General features: G+C 25.5%; 1 protein-coding gene across 1 annotated transcript in view; it reads left to right on the forward strand.

The window, feature by feature from the left end:
• The window catches only part of LOC111634406 (CD109 antigen-like), a 63,710-nt gene extending 41,589 nt beyond the window's left edge, over window positions 1-22,121 (forward strand). Inside the window, 17 exon segments of the mRNA XM_023379168.1 lie at window positions 762-816; window positions 4,139-4,286; window positions 6,529-6,646; window positions 6,733-6,846; window positions 6,916-7,014; window positions 9,331-9,459; window positions 9,535-9,679; window positions 9,965-10,141; window positions 10,210-10,291; window positions 10,947-11,103; window positions 11,382-11,444; window positions 11,512-11,686; window positions 12,773-12,969; window positions 19,866-20,018; window positions 21,569-21,631; window positions 21,730-21,842; window positions 21,908-22,121. Of these exon segments, the coding sequence (XP_023234936.1) occupies window positions 762-816; window positions 4,139-4,286; window positions 6,529-6,646; window positions 6,733-6,846; window positions 6,916-7,014; window positions 9,331-9,459; window positions 9,535-9,679; window positions 9,965-10,141; window positions 10,210-10,291; window positions 10,947-11,103; window positions 11,382-11,444; window positions 11,512-11,686; window positions 12,773-12,969; window positions 19,866-20,018; window positions 21,569-21,631; window positions 21,730-21,842; window positions 21,908-22,106 (2,187 nt within the window). The 3' untranslated portion in view covers window positions 22,107-22,121.
• Window positions 22,122-22,687: the final 566 nt, after the last annotated feature.

The raw sequence follows: 22,687 nt of genomic DNA on the forward strand, positions 1-22,687 counted from the left end.
ACTACCATCAATAACTTTTCCCTCATCTTTGAAATTCAATCTAACCTACTTTTTTTAACTTGAGGCATCTTTTCTTATAAGTGATAGATACAAAATGACATTTAGACTATGAATGGTACCATCTATGTACCTAAGGGCATAGATGACACCACAGTAAATAGGTTATAATTTATAAACAATGTAATATTTGAAACAGAGTAGAAAGTTTTTTTTTTTTTAGATAAATGAAATGAGAAAATAGAGGAGGAAAAAATGCAATTTAGGTATTTGTGTGCATAATGCTTATAGGTGCAATTATCACAATCTTAGATTTTATTTGACTTCAAACATGTTTTTATTGCATGGCAGAGTTGCCCCCTATTTACATTTCAGTTCAGATGCTGTGCCTAAAAATCCATTTTTAGTAATAACATAGATATTAACAAAAAATCTTTTCTTTTATAGATATAACTAAAAAAAAGTTATTTAACAAACTGCAAATAGGAAATAATACTGAAAAATAATTTTATTAATAATTTTATATTTGTTTCATTACTGAATATGTTTAATTAATGTAGTAGTAATGCTTTAATATATTAATATACTTTCAAATGAAGTATACACTTTTTGCAAATGTTTTGTAGCTTTATATATAAAACTTGTTTTTAATTTAAAAATTAAAATATGAATTAACATAATCTTAACATTTTATTAATGCATTAAGATTAGTTCTATTTTAAAATTGATTTTATTTAACTTAAATTATTGAATTTGTCTAATAGGAATCTGGACTAATAATTTTAACAAATGGTTTAGTTCCTGTTTATATTGAAATGAGTGAGTATTTTTAATTATGTTAAATTATGTTAAATTGTGTATGTACACATGAATATATTAAGTAATGAATAATTATTACAATGTTAAATGAAGGAAAATCAGTTATTGATTTTCAACGCAATTTTAGGTTAATTATTTTGTTACAATTATTCTTTTAGAACTATAATTTCTTTTTTGGGGGCTTATCATACATGGAGACCAATTTTCAGATTTTAGTACATAGCTAAAACTAGCAATATTTGCCAGATATAATCATTCACTTTTATAATCACTTAATATTTTGGTTTATTTGTTTAAAAAAACCCCTTTATGTCCTTTGAATCCAACATTTACCAGAGTTAAAAAATTACTCAGAAGACTATTTTATTCTCAAATGTGTTATTTAAATGCATTTCAGATCAGAGTTCTCATTAATACCTCTTCAGTAAAGGTACAATCTGCAAGAGTTTACACCAATATTTGGGACTCGCCAATATCCATCACACTCATGTTCTTTTATCCTTTTTTTTCCAATATTCTTTCAGTTTTTCCACTATAATGAACTTTATCTGCACATGTAAACTTCATGTAGTATACAACACTCTATTTTTCTAATTTATTGTTTCTTTGTATTTTGTTTAGTAAATATGTATTCTTCAAATTTGTTTTTTAAATTAGCTGATAATTTTATAGAAAACATTCTAAAAACTTATTATCCATAAGCATGTATGTGTGATGTAATTTATAACTATTATTTGTTTTGATAAGATCTGTATAAAAAATAAAGACTGAAGAGGTGTCATTAAGACCCAAAATGCATATTCACATCCAGTATAATGTCTGTATCCATAGAAGTTCCTTGTATGATGTAAGTTACTGAAAAAAAGCAAAAAATATTTTAGACTTAAAAGAAATCCACAGAAACTGGTAATAGAAATGATTAATTAAAGTTTCTAAAAAGTTTTTAAAATATCTCAAAACTGGAAATATTTAATATATGGAAAGGATATACATTTCAATTCTTCTTTAAATTTTACATTATATCTGTTGTCTCTGTATTCTCTTGTCCATTTTCTATTGTTCTATTTGAATAGCCATTTAGTAAAAACATCTTTTTCAACTTTGTTTCTTCTTCTAGTTTGTTCCTTTTATCAGTTGAACATGTGTAAATTTTCTGTAATGCTGTAACAAAATTCTTTTTTCATTTCAAGAGGACAGCATGACATAAGATGGTGATTAATGTAGGAGAGTCCCAAATATTGGTGTAAACTCTGTCACAGATTGTACCTTTACTGAAAAGTGATCGGCAAAAACTTTGATCCAAAATGCATTTAAATAAAATAATCTTCTGAGTAATTCTTGAACTCAGGTGAATGTTGGATTCAAAGGACATAACATTTGAGTTTATTCATCCAAAAAATCCCTTTTAAGTGGTTATAACAGTTTGATTTTAGTTTTTATTTAACATTAAAATGCAATGCTTAACTATTTTTACAATACAAATCTTATTCAGATTTACAGCCTCTTAATAAAGATGCATTTTGGCATTACACCCTCATCAGTTTACATTTTTTAGGCTGTTCTGTTGTACAAATTAGTATATTGGAGATTTAACACGTTCATGGCATCAGTAGATAAACGTTTAGGCAACTGCTGGACATTACAAGTCACGGGTGACTCATAGTCTATTTTAATACAGGGCGGCATGAGTCACCTGTGCCTTGTACTATTAAATTAATATATTTTATTGCACCTAATAAAATAATATTGATATATCAAGTATGATGTTTGTAGAATTATGTTATTAAAATATATGTGCCGCCTTACGAAAAACCAAGCAATTATGTCTGTAGCCCTAACTAGACATGTCCATACAAGTCACATGTGCCTCATAACACCGTGAATGTGTTAAACATCTACCAAAACCACCCAATGCTTACCAAATAGACACCCACGATTGCTATTAATAATCAGGCTAATTAGCCGGATTATTTATGTCAATCATGAGTGTCTATATTGGAGATTCCAGATATATTTAAAATAATCATGTTAGACACATTTAAAAAATTCAAATGTCTACCAGATTTATACAAACACTTATACGTTATCTATAAAATATTAAAATCATTCTTTGTTTTCATTTCCCATTCTTTTTCATCAGGTTTTCTCATTTCATAGGTATAAAAAATATATATAGAGAGACATTACAAATGAATCCATTCTGGGCATGAATTAATTTAAAAGATAGGAAGGATAAAACAAATGTAAAATCAATGAAAGATTCAAATTGTTTATAATTGTGAAAAAAGGATAAAGTATAAATCAATAGCACAGATTTTTTAATACATATTAATTCAGTATGGAAAAACTGGAAGATGCAAAAAGACCATGATAAATATGATATGAGGATGAAATGAGAAAACCTGGTGAAGAAGCATGGGCAATGAAACCAGAATGATTTTAATATTTTATAGAAAATGTATTTTAAGTGTTTGTATAAATGTATTAGCATGCCTAGTATGCAATTAAATTTTTAAAATATGTCTAATGTGATTATTTTAAATATATCTGGAATCTCTAATATACTAATTTGTACAACAGAACAGCCCAAAAAATGTAAACTACTGAGGGTGTAATATTGAAATGCATCTTTATTAAGAGGCTGTAAATTCGAATAAGATTTTTATTGTAAAAATAGTTAAGCATTGCATTTTAATATTAAATAAAAACTGAAATCTGAAAATTGTCATCATGATAAGCCCCAAAAAAGAAGTTATAGTTGTTAAAGGATAATTGTAACAAAACAATTAATATTTGTAAACAGAAGGATTAGAAGTATGCAATTTAATATTAACAATACTAGTTGTTGAAAATCAGATTCAACTGATATTTCAGAAACTTTTCTTAATCCCATGAATTATAGCACTTACAGAATTAATTCTTATATAATATAATTCTAAATACATAACTAATTTGTTATAGTTTTATTTTAGGATTAAATATTGTAATTCTGGAATTTAGGTCTCTTGCTGTTCAATATTAAAACAAAATGAAGTTACAGGAAAATGAATGTTGTTTTAAGTTTCAAATTTTCCAAATTAAATCAAATAAGGATTAAAATTTTTAAATAAAGAAATTTTTAAAGATTAACAAGTGATACCTGAATTATTTTATAAAACCATTCTTTATAAAGTATTAAGATATTATAATTTGTGTTTAACGATAAATGCAACTATTCATTAATTTATTATGTATTACTTATTATAGGAAGATTTAGAAAAAGTAAGTTTTTAATTTTTTTTATATTTTATATTAATATAATTAATAAAATTATTGACTTTAGTTATGTACAGAATGAACTCAGAAGTTGCATATACTAGTGGTGGAGGAGACATGATGTATGATGATTCGTTTAATTCCAAATCTAGTTCGGCAATTAAAGTTCGCAAACAGTTTCCTGAAACATGGCTTTGGAATGATACAATGGCAAAGTAAGGTTTTTCTTAATTAAAAAAAATTAATATTCAAATTAAAATATGAAATTCTTACAAAATACAAAAACATCTTTTTATAAAAAAAAAGAAACAGGAAAAATTAAAACTTCTCAATAAAGAATTTTGTTTTATAATTGCATTGCTTTTAATTAAAAAAATTATAAAGAAAAATTTCCAATTCTGCAAAATTAAAATATAGGATAGGGCAAATGTTTGTGCTGGAAAAATTAAATTATTCAAAAAGTAAAAATACAATTCCATTCAAATGTAATTAAATAGTAAATGGACTACAAAATAAAATTTTCAAAATGTTTGTTTTCAGAGGTATTAAACCAATTCTGTAGATATTAAAAAAATTGGTCAATAATACTGATCACTGCTGAAATTCCTTTTATTATCTGTAATATGCTCATAAAGAATCTGCAGGTTCTCCACTGGAGTTACACACGCACTATCTTTAGTTACTCTTCATATTACCAAGTCTAAGGAGTTTAAATTTTGGTCTTATGGGACTGTTTGATACTATCTACAGACTTTTCTGATGCATCCAGAGCTATCAACTGAGACCAAATACCATGTTTGTTTAGCATGTATGCACAGTGTTATCAAACTCTTAAGCACAACTTGTTTCTGACAAACTATTCAAAAATACAGTATTTTTTTTTTTTACTGGAACATGCATATTTAAGAGCATGCTCTTATATTTGAATATATGAGCATGCTATTATAGATAGGGCAAAATTGCACTGTATTCTGCAAAATACCTAAATAAAAAAACTCACTGTTTCTAAAAACAACTTTTTAGAAGTGTATGAAAAGAAGAGAGTCAGAAGCATTGTATTTTATTTTAGCTTTTTATTTTTAATAGTGATTACTACAGGGATGTCACTGAATAGTTACTGTATTGATATATTTGTATTAGCATAGTTGTGCAGTATTCTTATAAGCCAAAACAATCAATTTTCATGTATAAGAAAAAGTTCTTATTTGTGCAGAAACATGGTATGCTGTACTATATATGAATTTTAACATTTTAAATGTTAAATAATCTAACACTTGATCTTCATAAAATGTAAAAATTGATTGCATTTAAGACAGATATTTGTACTTTGTTCCAAAACCTGGATGACATTAAAAACATCTGAAAGGAAAATTAAAGATGCCAAAAGGAAATTTTGAAATTGTTTTACCTCTAAAAAAAATTTGCAAAGCAAGCATTATTTATACATATTTTTGACAAAAATATGTATAAATAATACTTTTCTAAATAACATTTTGAAATTTGGTAATATATTTGTTGAATAATACAAAATTGGACAGAACGCCAACTATTTAATAGAAAAAACTTTTTATCATACAGGCATTAATTACCAATTACTGTCGTTATTTTTTTTTTTATATTTGTTGAACTAATTGTTTTGGATTTTTGAAAGCCATCTTCAGATTACACAAGTAGAGAATTTGATATGCAATCAAATTTAACTTAAAATATTTTATAGATTGAATAAGACATTTGTTTAATCTAAATGTTACAATTCTATTTTATGTACTGTATTTTAAACTTGTGTTATAATGTTTAATGGAAAAAAAAAAAGAAATAAGAATGAAAATAGGTAATAATTGCAAATAATTTTCTTTTTAATAAACTAAGTTGCATATATTTATTAAAATTATTTATTATATTAGAAAACATTTATATTTAATGTTTTTATCAGAATTTTACTTACATTTAAGGATAATACCGACAGTATTAACAATCTTCATACTTTACATGAATAAAGAAATTGGTTTAATAGTAAAAGTATTAATACAAAAGTTTTTAAAAGCTTTTACATTTAAAGGATCATATAGTAATCTAAATTGTGTCTAGTGACAAAGGTTTAAGTAGTAACCCAGATGATATAATTAGTAATACATCTATCCAATATGACAAGTTTTATAGATCAAATCTTGCTAGGGATCATTTTCTTGTATTAAATTTAATTTGGAATGTCCATAAGAATGTAACATGGCTATCTGTAGTTTGAAATTATAATAGTAATTAATTTAAATAATTATAAAATTTATAGCCAAAAACATTGGTACTATTTGATTTGTAGTATATTTTGGAAATAATTTTTAATGTGCTTGACATTTAATTCTTGAACAGAATATTTTAGTTTTTATTTTTGGATATCTTTTAACTCAGATTTTTTTTCTTGATAAGCAAATAGTTTATTATAATTTTCTTTTTCTATAGTTCTGAAGGAAAACTTGTATTATCCAGTCAAATTCCAGATACTATAACATCATGGATAGTGAGCGCTTTTTCAATGGATTCTGTAACTGGTCTTGGAATTGCACCTCAGCCTGCTAAGGTTGGTTATAAAACCTTTAAATTATAAAAATTTTATGCAAGAATTATCTTAGTTTATTAATATATGCATATAAATTCTCATTACAGATAACTACTTTCCGTCCATTCTTTGTGAAATTAAATCTCCCATATTCAATCATAAGAGGTGAAAGTATAGCAATACAAGTGATTGTATTCAATTATAATAATAAAGCAGTTGAGGTATGTAAATATAATTTTCAATGTTTGACATTTAATATAAATATCTTAAAAATTATTTAATGATTTCAGGCAAAAGTATCTTTATCAAATGAGAAGAATGAATTTGATTTTACCATTGCTGGAAATGAAATAAGGGATGAAACCAAAATGAAAACTAAAACAGTTACAGTAAGCATTTTCTTTCTTATATGTTATATAAAAAAATCCATAGTTGATTTATTAATAATGTAAAAGCAATTGATTGTTTGTTTGTGAATTCCATATAACTCCTGCTATCTTTGTCTAGTCCAGGTGAAATTTTGGTTATACAGTCGACCCCCCTATAACACGGTAGATATGTTTTGTTTTTTTATGAAATTCATGTTGTATTAGTCCTTAAATACATGAGCCAATCACAGCCCGGCACATATGCAGTTTATGGACTATGGCTGTTTGAAAGGTTTTCTTTCATAAAATTAATCAATTCTAGACTAATTTGACTCAACATTTCCAAAACACATATAATTTTTTTGGGAATAATCCATGTAAACTATGCTATAAACAAAAAATTGTAGGATTACTTACCAAGTGTGCACCATTCGACGCTGCCATTGCTTAAGCTTGTTTTCATCAGCGCATCAAATGGCGGGTGCATGTTTTCTAATAAATTATTTTTCTGCAAAAAATTTGCTGAACTTTGGAGACATCATTAATATAAATATAATTTTTATGGCTGTTAAATAATAAATGGTTTTTAGTAAGTCCGCTGCTCGTTTAAACTCAACGGTTTGTACAATATCTGCTATTGGTCTAGATTCGACCAATCCTGTCACGACACGAGTTGGCGATGACATTTTACCATATTATATGAGTTTCTTTTAGTGTGTTTATTCGAATACGGTCGCAATTTTTTCGCCATTATATACGAATCCACAATATATGAACCTGTTTCATAGGGGGGTCTACTGTATTCTTTTTATGTTTTGACAAAGTATAGTTTGAAATATTAGCTGTTAGATAAAGGTTTTATCAATTTCTGCTCATTGATATCTATTTTATGTTGCATTTTAAAATGTTTTGGGAACTGGCATAATTTTAAATTTACTTAAATTGCAGTTATTATTTTAAAATTTAAAATAATAACTGCAATGTATCACTTCTACAACAAATGTTTTTAGAAACTTTCTGTAGTGACTACATGACATTCTATTATCCAATCACCAGTAAGAATCTAATGAGTTGGTTATTTAAAATGTATTATCATGCATCAGTTAAGTTCTAACAGACAATATAGGCTACTTAATTTGTAGAAATATCAGCTATTCTTCTTGAATTTCTTAATCTCTATTTTTTCTATAATATAGAAAATAGTCAGTCATGGGGGAATTTCTAGTGTATGTGTTATATATATAAAATATATATTGAATTTAAATCTATTTTAAAACTAATTACATAAATTTACTTAATTATCAACTGTTTTATATTATTTTTAAGATTAATGACATTTATACCTGTTGATATTTTCATCATCTTTGATGAAAAGAACTAACAAAGGAACTGTCGGAGTGTCTTCTAATAAATTTTAATAAAATTTAGTTAATAACTACGATAAAAGTATACAAACTCTATTTTAAATTTGTAGCATTCACTAAAAGTGTTGATCAGAGTTATTAACAATCAAACGTTGCACTACTTTATAGTAGTTTAACACAATTATGCAAATTTTTAGAAGTGAAAGAGTCTCAGAGGAAGACGGTGATATTACATTTAGAATAAATTCTGGAATTTTCAAAAATGGGAGAAGAATTAATAAAATTTAGTTAATAATTATGTTAAAAGTATACAAAATTTTATTAATTCTTCTCCCATTTTTGAAAATTCCAGAATTTATTCTAAATGTAATATCGCCGTNATTTGAGTTGTAAGACACCTGTCTAAGGAAGGAGGAAGACACTCCGACAGTTCCCTTGTAAGTTGATCTGTTCTATTATTTAAGATGCTCAGTTGCAATATGATTACTCAGTTTTTATTACTTATAAACAAAAATATAAAATAATTTTAAAATTTTAAAAATAACAAATAGTATATATCATATGAGATGTCATAAAATCATATTACAACAAAAAAATTATTTCAACATTTGTATTGACAATATACAAATAAATTTGTGTTAGTCTTAAAGGCTAAGTTGTTATGTTTCTACTTTTTAAGATGTAGTTTAGAATGTATTTTTATCAAATTTTCTGTTTCAAATCCTTGTTTTCAATAAAACATTTTAACAGTACTGTAGATATTTCAATTTAAATTATTGTCACTACTATTTTCATTTTATTTTAGCAAAATAGACAATAAATTGCTAAACCCAACCAAAATTAAATTTAATTATTAACAAAAGCCACATTTTCTGTAATGATTTATAATTAATCTGTTCAATTAAAAAATTTGATTTACATCTGAATAATTCATAAGTTTTTTTATTTTTTAATAATTAAATTTCATTTATAGGTTCCTGCTCAAGATGGTGTTTCAGTGTCATTTTTAATTACACCACGGGTATTAGGTTATATAGATATCAAAGTAACTGCAGTAAGTTCTTTAGCTGGAGATGCTGTCCTTCGAACATTATTAGTAAAAGTACGTAACTTTTATTATTATTTTACTCATAAGTTTAAAATTACTAAAATAAAATTTAAATATTTTATTATTTAGCCTGAAGGTGCTACTCAATATTTTAATAAAGCTGTACTAATAGATCTAAGAGCTGTTTCTTCAAAACCACTTTCGACTGAAGTTGCTATTGATATTCCAAGTAATGCTGTTGAAGGATCTCAATCAATTACTGTTTCTGCTATAGGTAGGTATTTACTCTTCCAAAATTAAAGTAAAAATGCCAAGCAATTATAAGTAGTTTCAATTAAATTTATAATTGATTTGAGAATCTCATATAGTTAAATGAAATATTCTAATGAAAGTAGTTTTGTATTAATTATACCTATGTTTAACCCTTCCTTTTAATAATTTAGTTTCATAGAAATAAAATGTCATACTTATTTTATATAACTATGTTATATAAAACAAAATTGTTATAAATTAAACTTTGAATTGAAAATTGAACATATTTATTATTTTGTAATTGTAGGTGATCTATTAGGTCCAAGTGTAAACAATTTAGACCAATTGCTTCAGATGCCATTTGGATGTGGTGAACAAAATATGTTAAATTTTGTACCTAATATAGTAATTACTGAATATCTCCAGAGAGCTGATAGATTGACGCCTGAAATTCAAAATAAATCTCGCAGATATATGGAAACAGGTAAAGAGTAAAATAAAAATAGTTATAAACAGAACAGTTTTTCTATAATTTTTTTCCCTCTCCATTAGGATATCAAAGAGAATTAACATATATGAGAGAGGATGGATCATTCAGTGCTTTTGGTAAAAGAGATAAAAGTGGAAGTACTTGGTAAATATTTTTTTATATAGATCATTAAAATTTAATGTAATTACACTCTGTAATTCAAACTGCATCACACTAATGACTTTCATGGACTTTCAGCACAGAAAACTTGGATTTGTTTTGTGTTACCTTCTGATATGTATGGTCTTCCCTTTTAAAATGTTGCAATCATTGAAAATAGTCTCAGCTGAATGTGCTTTACCACCATACTGGCAGCAAAAATTTTGTTGAACCAATTATAAACTGCTTTCTAGATGGTCACAATGAAATTGACAGTGCTGCTGTAATAATTTTACTCAATGCAATGTACAATTTCCAATGATACTGCAACAAATATATTTCTAATATTTCTCTTACAAAGATTAATATAAATTTTTGAAATTCTTAAATATATAATATATATAGCAGTATTTCTAAAATTTTAAATTTGTTTCATATTTTTTTCCATAACGTCTTCATTTTTTAAATATTTTTTAATTTCATGTAGATGGTCTCTTTGCATTATATGTTTAAAACAAATTTTTAAAAGCTTTTATACAAAATCGAAAAAATTAATTTTTATGATCATTTTATTAATAATAATTTACTTTTTTACTTTTAATAATAATTTTATCTTTATGGAGGTTTAATATTAAAATACCTAATAAATTATACTTTGTAGGTTAACAGCATTCGTTGTTAGATCTTTTCATCAAGCTATACCTTACATTGACATCGATGACAAAGTAATTGAGGGATCATTGAAGTGGTTGATACAAAGACAGAATCTTAATGGTTCATTTGATGAGCCTGGTGAAGTTCATCATAAAGCAATGCAGGTAAGTTTATTTTTGTATTTTTATACTGATAAGTATATATTTGGATATAATTAAAATTTGTTTACCATATAAAAGTGTTTTGAACTTTTATTTACTTTTATATCCTGTACTAGATTAATTATATTTAATTAAAATTAAATGAGTCATTTACATTGTTTTTATTCAACTTCATAAAATTATTTACACTTAAATATGTTTGCAAATTACATTATTTCATTTTTTTATCTTTTGTTTATATAATTTTTAAGAATTAATAATTTATTACTGTATTCAAACAGGGTGGTGCAGGTAGTGGAACTACATTAACAGCTTTTGTTCTTATTGCCTTGCTTGAAAATCAGGTAAGTTTCTATTTTAAAAAATTAAACATTTTCAATTTTTCATTTTAACATTTTTTCATTTTAATAGGCTCAGAAAAAGTATCCACAAGAAGTAAAACTTACAGAAAAATACATTGTTAAAGAACTAGCAAATTCGGAAGATCCTTATATGGTTTCAATAGCAACATATGCCCTTCATTTATCAGATAATCCTAAGAAAGAATTCGCTTTCCAGAAACTTCAGAGTTTAGCCAAACAGAAAGGTATTAATAAAAATGATATTAAAAGAAAAAGAGAAACTTCAAAAGCTGCTGATTTCAAAAGCCAAATTTTTATTCACTCAAATCAGATTATCATTAAGATCAAATTGACTAAATATTCTAAAACTAACATAAAATAACATTAACAATTTTTATATTTTCAAGTATTAGAAAGTAAAAGTAATTTAAATTTAGAATTTATATAAAATATAAATATTTATTAAACAGGCAATAATTATTTTATGCATCATTGTCTGCTGCTTATTACATTTCTTATAAAATCTGTTGTGAAACTTGAAAATTGAATCTAAAGTTTTTGTACAAGCTTATTTTTACTTCTAAGAAAATTAAATTTATAGAATAACTGTATACTTACTTTTACACAACAGACAGTAATTTTTTTAATAATACAAATATTTTATTGCAATGCTTAAAAGCCTAGCTTAGTGAAAATTCTTTTAACATAGTAAGATAGATTTAAGGAATATAAGAAATAGTTTATTCAATATAATAACTAGAAGAGTGAGTATACGGGATAAACTAATTTTTTCATTTTTGTGTCAGTAGGTACTATAGTTGTCAAAATTTAAACAATGACAATAATGATAGGAGCTAAAACAGAAGTTTGTTTTATCCTTCTAAATGTTTTATGACTGGAGATCTTTTAGAATAAATTAAAATAATTTTCAGTATATGGTTGAATTTTAAAAGAAAACTAAGCTTTAAAATTGTACAGTATTATTTTATTGTTTTAATATATGAATTTTTTTTCTTGAAGATGAGTGAGAAACTCAAAAATATCTGAATCTAAATGTTTGTTAAGTCAATGAATCTGAGTTTAGTGGGCATACTTAGAAATGGAAACTTTGTTTACTTTAGATTAGATGTCTACTTAAGATATAATTTTTTTATTGGATATTTAACATTCATCAATTTTTTAATCAGTGTGCAGTTTTGTTTTGTGAAAGCATGTGATAAGAATGTATACATTAAATAAGCTTTGCTATTATTATTCAATATTTCAAGTATTCACATTAAATGTATTTGACCTGTTTTTATTTTTAATGTGTAACTTTGAATATACTTTAGGTGATTACAAATATTGGTCAAAAGAGAAATCAGAGAAAGAAAAACAGGACGATTTTCTATCATTATCAGAAGATATTGAGATGACAGCATATGCACTTCTTACTTATGCTTTAAGAGCAGATGTTGTTGCTGCTCTCCCAATAATGAGATGGTTGATTTCTCAACAAAATGAAAATGGTGGATATTCTTCTACTCAGGTAATTTAATTAATAAATGAAATCTTAGCTTGGTAATGTTACAATGTTATATGTTTATAGAATGTTTTTTAATAATCAGAAATATAAAAGTTCTTTATTTTATATATTCAATCAATCAATCATTTATTTGTTATGACTTTTGCCTTTTCAAAGGGGTTACAGAACTCTTAGCAATATTATTAATACAAACATTGTTATACATAATTGTAAATAGATAATAATTGATATAACTTAAACATGTTAACATAGTTTTACTAATTTAATAAATAACAGAAAAATTTATAAATTTTATATAACATTACAGAACTAAAATTATCATTGTATAAAGAAAACATATTAAAATCAGTTTCAAAAAAATATTCTTTAAGTGTTCAGTGTATTCACAAGATACAAACAAATGTTTCTTAGCATTTTCAAAAATTCTGTTACATAGAGGACAATTAGTTTAAGCCGATATATTAATTCTATGCCCATTTAATACAATAGTATAATTATTAAGTTGTAATTGTATTATTAAAGATTTAATCTTATAATTTAAATTTGATAACAAATAATCTTGAGGTGTCCATGGGGAAGATAGAGAAGTTTCAAAAAAAACTACACTTTTGCTTGATATAAAGAATATCTTGAGTCCAGTATTTATCTTTTAATGACTGGAAAAGTTCAGCTAGAAAAGGTTTATCAGGAAATTGAGTATAATAAGCAATTGAATAACCTAAATCAGATAATAAACGTTCGATTAAAGAAGGCTAAGTTACGACCAAAGAATTACTATCTATTAATTTCAATTTATTATAGACCATCTTTCTGAGATCAAATTCTGGTAGCTCTAAGATTTTAAACCAGTATCTAAAATGGCCAATGCTAAGCATATAGCCATTGGCGGTCGACCCAATTTGAATCTTAAAATGGGTCCAGTCGTTGAATGATTAATATGAAATATTGATCTGATAAATCTCAGTTGAGTCTTTTCTAATTTATCAACAAAAAATCAACCCCAAATAGGAAACATAAATCTCAAACTTGAGCGTATCAAACAATTGAAAGTATGACTTAATAGAAGACTGCTTTATTTTAATGATGAGCCTTATTAGATTAGTGAGTTGAAGTTTATATTTCAAAAACTTGTGTAAGTGAAACGAAAATGAGCCCTGTGGAGTAAAATAAATAATCCAAATATTTGTAAGATGAGACGATCTCCAACTCAGAGTTAGATAAATAAAATTTATCAGCCTTCCCTAATCTGCTCCCTCTCCAAAAAACCATTACTTTGGATTTAGCCTCATTAATAAGTAGTTTATTAGGCTTACAATAATCCAGTAAAAGATTTAGCTTCCTCTGAAGATCAATAGGTGAATACAAGAATATTACAATATCATCAGCAAACAAAAGACAGTTCAATTCTACCTCCGATGATATAGATATACCCATAGTATTGTGGCTATAAAAAAAATCTGGGAGATCGTTAACAAATAAATTAAACAAAATAGGACTAAGTGGTTCACCTTGTGGAAGACATTTATTAGCAATTACTGCTTCTGAAAGACAATGATTAACTTCAATTTGAAAAGCAGTATCAGAAAACAATTGTCTTATAAGGTTAATGAAAGAAGAGGATATAATTATCCAAGAAAGCTTTGACCATAAAATATCATGATCTATTGTATGAAATGCCCTTGACAAATCAATAAATCCAACATATAATTTATTATGTTTTTTAGTTAAAACTAATTGCAAAATTCCAAGAAAAAGAAATAAATTATAATCAACATCTCTATTTGCTACAAAAGCACCCTGAGTAATAGAAATAACACGAGACCGCTCAAGCCAGAGTCACAAACGATTAACCAATAGCGTAGAAAAAATTTTCCTAATTACACTGACTAGTGATATTGGACAATAATTCAGAGGATCAGAATGATTACCCTTCTTATATATCATTTTTAAGCAGATATTTTTCCAAACAGTAGGGAAAGAATAATTAATTTTGAAATTATTAAATAAAAATAATAAATTGTTTATAGCATTAATTGGGACAGGTTTAATCATCTCAGCCTTAATAGCATCTAAGCCAGGGGCTTTATTTTTTAAGGAATGCACTACAAATTGTAATTCATCAAAAGAAAAATTTTTGTCAAGTAATGGGTCCATGGTGTCTTTAGTACAAACAGACAGTACAGCCAAAGATGGTCCAGAGAAATAGATTTTCAAATAATCCGACCAATCGCAAATAGAAATGTTGTTATTCACAAATATATTAGTTCTAAATTTATTAACAATCTTCCAAAATTCAGCAGAACTTTTAATATGCGATACCTGAAAATTAATCTTATTCCAAAACAATTTCTTTTTGGCCTTACAGAGGGATTTGAAATTTTTTTCCAAATTAGAATAAATAATAAATTGTTGCCTAGATTTTTTGATTGTTGAAATGATCAAAGAGCCCAATTTCTCTCTTTCTTCAATTGTAAGCAATCAGCATCAAACCAAGACTTCGCAAACTTCTTGAACAATCATATTTGACATACATATCACTTTGAACTATGGATTCAAGAATCACATCAACAAAGGACAAATAAAAAGAAAAAGAATCCAAAAAAAAATTTGAAAAGAAATACTTTTAAAATCTGCATATCGCTTGGTAACATTATACAAATACTTGTCTAAACATGGTCTCCACATATAATGACAAATTTCAGTAGGCAATTCCTTACTAAAAAAAAGAGAATCAAACCTGAAAGTAATAGAAAGTGGGAGATGATTGGAATCAAATTTATTCAAAACCCTAAAGTCCACCATGTTATCAACTAATTCAAAGTTTGTAGGTATCAAATCAATAACTGATGCAACCAAAAAGAAAATAAATGTAAAATTCACAGGAAAATCAGTAACAAAACAACCATTTAAAAGAATCAAATTAAAAGATTTAACTAAATTTAAAAAATTTCTTTCTGCATAGTTAAAGATCATATCTTTAGACTCTCTAAGGTTATAAAAATTTAAATTAGAACCTGTATATAATGTATCTATTTCAGAAGCAATTCTAGCATTAGAATCACTGAGAATCAAAATGTCATCATTTTCTTTAAAATTAAGAATCAACCTATCAACCTATCAAGATATTCAATCAATGAATCATGTTTATTAATAGAAATATAAACCAAGATGATTAAAAGTCTAGAATGATCATTAAACAAAAGTTTATCAAATGTAAGTAATAAAATTATTGGAGAGATGACAAATTTCCAATTTACCAAGTTTCCGAGAAACTACTAAGAACAAACCACCAGATGGTCTTCCAGGTCCCTCAGGTTTGTGAGCTAAAGATTCAGTAAAATAAAACTGAGAATCTAACGTTGAAAGAAGGGTTTTCATCGAAAATGTCATCCATGATTCAGTTATACCAATAATATGATGTGAAAAGACAAAATCAACAAAAACTCATATCAGCAAAATTAGTATATAATAAACCTTGACTATTCCAAGATAAAACCTTTTAACATAAAAAAAATCTTCTGAGCAAGGGATAACAGGTAAAGTTTTTCATTTTCGTCCATTTGACAATCCACCAACTTCCCTGGTAATAAAAAAGGTTCAATCCTCATCAACTTGTTATTCAATAGGTCAAATGTAAAGTTATCTCCACCAATTGTTGAGCAATCATCTCTCATGAACACACATTTACCTGTTGCCTTAGACTCTTGATAAAAAGGAACAAAATTTCTTTTTTTAATTCTCAATCTCCAATGTAAATCATCAAAAAACTTTACCCTAGAACATTTTCCCTCATTCTGATGTTATGTACATTTCAGTAAATCAGTTTTTATCAAAGAAAATGTCAAGTTCAGCCACCACCAAATTATTTTTTGAAACTATTTTAAGATCTTTCACCAAAATAGTCGTCATTGGGTCTTTTAACAGATGACATTTCTATGCACAGAAAGCTAGAACTTCTGTAAATAAGTATTATAAAACCTTCCACTCTTTTTCTACCAATTTCTTTAATCAAACTAACATTTTTGGCTATATTTAATGGCCTTCCTCAGGTTCTACAATATTGGAACGTCAGATATTCAAAATTTTTTGAATATCTGGCATTCCAATTACATTTCTGATATGTAAATCACCTTTTAGGTCTCTAAAAACTATCAGAATATATTTTATATAGTAATAAAATATAGTTTGAAAAATTGAATAATTTGAATAATTGAAAAAAAAAAAAAAACTTAATTCTATTTGAATTCATTAAGCAATCCAAGACACTAGAGAGGTGAAGGAGTCAATATTTATTACAAGATGAAAGATGAAATATTTTTGAGATTTACACATTTGAGCATGTTTGAATTAAAAACAATTATGCTGAGGCATTCATAAAGGACACTTTTGTCAGCTAGTTGAAATTATTGTTTTTAAGTTTTCTTAATTGAAACCTCTCTGTTTCAAGTGTTTTGTATTGTTTAAAGTAAAAAAGATTGTATATCTGCTGTACATATATTAGTATTGGACTGAACATTCAGTGGTGTTGGGTATTTAGGTATATTTAGGTATTGAGTACTTACTTTGGTCACAAAGTAAGTACTCAACATTTTGCTGAATACTTAACTTGTATATTCAATGTTTGAACCAAATACTTTCTCAAAGTTGGACTATTAAGCCAAATCATCTCATTTGAGTTGTAAGACACCTGTCTAAGGAAGGAGGAAAAAAAATATAAGGAAATTAAAAACATGAACACAATATAGAATGAAAATTTAAAGACTCAGATAGTTAAAAGTATTGTTATTTTTTTGGATAAATAACTTTAATAAATGATCTTGCACAAATGTTTACTAATAATCATAATTCAAAGGTGATAAATTGTATTGAAGGACAGTCATGCTTCTGTGTTCATAGGAAGTAAGGGATTTTATTGTTCATCATAAATACTTCCAGCTTCACTGAACATATACATTTACTAAATACACTCATATATGAGACTGTCAAAAAAACAAGAGACCTCAGTGTCAAAATTTAATTTTTTATTTTTCATCACATAATGATAATTTTTTAAAAACAATAACTTGTATAATTTTTATTATTGACTAGAAGACACTGTCCTTCGTATTACTCTAAGTCTTTTGTTTCATGCAGTTTCCAATAAATCATCTGATATTTGGCTGAGTATTTGGTAGTTGTAAAGGCAATAATATTCTATATTTGCTAACTTGGTTATATGTGCAGTGTTTACTAATGTATATACAGTTTTGCATAGTTGAATTTAAATAACATATTATATAAGTAATCAAAATACCCTCTCAAAAACGATTTAATGCAGTATTTTTCTTTATTCTAACATTTTCAATCATTTTCAATGATCTTCAGGAAAAAACATTCTAAAAAGAATATTAGAATGTTTTTTCTTTAAGATTGTTGAAAATGATTGAAAATGTTAAAATAAAGAAAAATACTGCATTAAATGGTTTTTGAATGTGTATTTTGTACAGTTGAAGTTCAGAAATGAGTAATTACTTAAACAGTAATTTTTTGGTATAGAGGTTTATTTTCAAAAACAGATTTAAAAAATTTAATTCAATCTAATGATATATTGAACATTAATCATTGAAGTCAAATTTGTAAATTGTGTATCTATTAAAGAAGGATTTAATATTTAACTAAATATTTACTTTCTTCCATCCATTTATAGTTTATTTCAAAACTTGACATGAATTTGTGGGATATTAAATAAAAGGATACTGCTTATATACTATGTGAATTGTGTGTGTGTGTGTGTAAGATTGTATATTATGCATACACTATTTACATAAATGATGTATATGGTAATATTCAATAAATCAGAAACTAAAAAAATTGCTTGTTTAAAGAAATCAAAAATATAATTATAAAGGAACATTTTCAGCGTCATTAAGCCTTTTTTTTTTTTAAAAATGACCTATTTTATTAACTCTATTCCACACTTGATTTACACATTATGATGGCCAAAAGTGATAAAAATATTTCATAGTAAATATTTTGGTTTTCTGAAACAATGCTTTTTATTTTACTCCTATGGTCTCAATTTTTCTAAATTTCCATATTTTTCAAATAGTAAATAATTTAACAATGTTAAATTTAGCAGTATGATTATGATTGACAGAACTTGATCATTCTTATCTAACAGCATATAAAGACAAATACCACTATTCTAATGCTGCTGACAATGTAATATTGTAATAATGTTGATTTCATTTGAATATATATAAATTGTACATAAATTTTAAATCTATTTAATAATGTATAAAGTTTAAGAAGTTTATGTAATGTAATTTGGATCTTCAAAAGAAACATATTATTCAATATTATTTTTATTTGAAATTATCATAAAATTTGCATTCAGATGGAAAAGAAATAAGCAAGTTTTATCATATTCTCAATGTTTTTCTGTCATTTAATCTTTAAAGTATTAAACAAATTTCAATCATTATTCTATGATATTATTATTTTAATAGGCCAAAATTAAGTAAATTTTAATAATATTTTTATATTAAAGGAGATTTATTTTGTTTGAAAAAGATCTTCAGTTAAAAAAATGTTTAAGATATACATTTATAACTGATATTCATTATGTTAATAACTTTTAATAATGTCAACTTTTTTAATAATTCAAAATAAATTATAAATTCTATTTAGGATTATTAAAATAATAATTCTGAAGCTCTGTACTTATGTAATAAGATTCAAATATACAATAACATTTGAGAAATTATTATTAAAAATAAGTGTATTTTAGATAATCTGAATAATTACAATTGTTTTTTGTCATTTAATTTTTGAATATTTAAGAATATTTTTAACATTATAAACTAATTAAATTAAGTAATTTAAATTTGCAATTTGTAATGTATTATTTAAATTTTTAGGATACAGTTGTGGGCATTCAAGCTTTAGGAAAAATGGCAGCACGTCTTGTATCATCAACAGTTTCAATAAATACTGAAATCAGTTTTGGTACTAATCAAAGAAAAACTCTAAATATAACCAGAGAAAATGCTCTTGTTTTACAGAGAATTCAGGTAAATTATGAATTGAATTTTTCAAATTTATAATTGGAGATTCTTTAAAACTAATACATATTATTCCTAAATTGAAACCTTTTGTAAAATTTGCTTTATTTTACAATATATTAATTCTTCATTATATGAATGGTGGTGAGCTTAAATGTCAAATAACTGAAAATATTAGGTAATAGGAGTAAATTAAAATTTATAATTTTCAAATCATTTCAAATATTCTTTCTTCAAGTTGTCATGACAATATAAATCTATCAATCAGTATTTCAAGTACTAAATTTAATATCTAAATGTCTCTAAATTTTATGTAATTATTATTAATATCTTATTAAAGAAATGAAAATCGATTTTTAAATTTTCTTTAAACATGACATATTAAATTAGAGATATTGATTTAAGCAGTTGGTGTGTGTTTACTATAAATATGTATGGTTAAATTTGAAGATGTAAATAAGGGATTGGAATAAATTAGGGACATTGAAATGCAGGACAAATGAATTTGGCAAGTAATATGATTAAATAAAATAACAGCTATGTACCTTTTTATTGGGTTATTAAGGCTAAATAATTACTCAGGAATTTGGCAAGATGTAAGCAGTTAGTCTACTGGTTCTTGTTAAATTTAATAATTATGAATTAATTAAAATAAAATTTTAAAATATTCTGGAAGAAAACTTTGAATGAAACAGGGTGGAATAGTAACAATAAAAGAAATCTAGATGGATGATGGATGAAAATGTTTGTGGAAAAATAATTACTTTATGCATGTATAATCATTTATTTTTATATCATTAACTCTCTTTAGTTTTGATACAGTAACAACAAACAAGTTGCATACTTTTAGAGTAGACTGTTAGAATAAATTTTTTTTTCCTCTTAAAATATAGATAATGATTTCATTATAAGAATAACATTGTATCAAATAATAATAGTAAAAATTTATAATGTAGTATCTATAATTTGAGCCAACCAATGGTTTTGAAAATAAAGGATTCTTATTTATATTATACACAGACCAGAATGGAAGATATGAATAAATATTGAAGAATAGTAATTGAAAGTTTTATTGGAAAAATTATTATTAATCCAATATAAATATTGGAGATAAATATTTAAATATTGTGTGAAAATTTAGCACTTTTTTGTAACTGCTTATTTGTTGTTTTCATAAATGTCAATCCTCTAATCACTACAAATATTAGCAGTAAACAAGTTGAACAACACACCTGTTACAGAATCTAAAGAAAATGTTTTCATTATTACAGACAAATAGCACTAAGTTATTACTTTTATTAATAATAAATTTATAAAAATAGTCCAGAATAGCATTTCCTAACAGTATTTACACTGATATTATGTTTGTTTGAAAGGTTACTGAATATTCAAATTAATTCTAAATTTACAGTTTGTAATTATTTACTCTAAAGTTCTTGATAAAATCATCATTTGTTAAATTTAATCAAAATAATAATGAATTAGAATCTAATTTTTATTCATAGTAATTTTTGAAACTGTTTCAAGATAATAATAAAAGTAATCTGTATTTTGTGTAGATTCCATCGACAACGAAAATGATAAATCTTAAAGCTTCAGGATTTGGAGTTGGAATTGTTCAAGTAAGATTAATTTAATTAAAGCAAATTTACATTTTTAATTTAATTTAATATATAAATTATATCATTTTAAGCTAAATTTATAATTATTTCTCCTACAGGTATCTTGGTCATATAATCTAGCTGTAGAGAAAGAAAAATCTCCATTTTCATTAAAACCAACTATTGGAAAATCTTCTACTGAAAACTTTTTAGAATTGAATGTTTGCACAAAGTGAGTTTATTTTTTATTGTTTAATGTATCAAAAATGTGATTATTAAAACTAAATTACTCAATAGTTACAAAGAAGAGGGTGCGACTAACATGGCAGTTATGGAAATTGTTCTTCCAACTGGTTACGCAGCTGATGTTGATTCTTTTCCTGCAATTCATAAAATTCCTAAAGTGAAACAAGTAGATTCTGTCAATGGTGATTCTAAAGTCATTGTTTATTTTGACAGAGTATGTATTTTTTTTATCATCATTAAACTAATTTAAGAGATGGTGCATAACACCTACCTGTAGGCCAAATTACTTGGGCTATACATCAATAATTAGTAGCATTATTAATCTGGCAATCATTTAGCATTAGATTCATTATTTTAAGTCAAATAATTTAGTCCAGAAAGAGGAATTGACTTATGGGAGAAAATATTTTTCATGGTATAGGGTGCATCTTGAATCTAAATTCCATAATTTAGTATACTTATGTGGTTAAGCTGTTACCTTAACATTTTGGCTTCAAAGAGCAAAGCAAATTTTCTAAATAATAAACATTTCAATTGTAAATACCTTACCTCCCCTTCCTGTACAGATGTTAGTTGCACTCAACAAGCAAATTTTTCTTAGTGTCAGACTACTATTGATGATATAATACAGATAACCCCAGTATAACACGGGAGTTACATTCCAAAAAATTGCCATGTTATACGAAACAAAACTAGTGCGAAAAGGGGTGTTAGGTTCCAAAAATTAAAAAAACATGCTGTTAAATCCTTATTTAAATCGGATTTATTATTCATTTTTTCATAGGTAATAATACTTAAGTAAATATTTTACCAGAGAATTATTCATCCTAT

This window comes from Centruroides sculpturatus, unplaced genomic scaffold (assembly GCF_000671375.1).
Source record: "Centruroides sculpturatus isolate CEXI.00-Female unplaced genomic scaffold, Cexi_2.0 scaffold809, whole genome shotgun sequence".
In the NCBI taxonomy this organism is placed as follows: Eukaryota; Metazoa; Arthropoda; class Arachnida; order Scorpiones; family Buthidae; genus Centruroides; species Centruroides sculpturatus.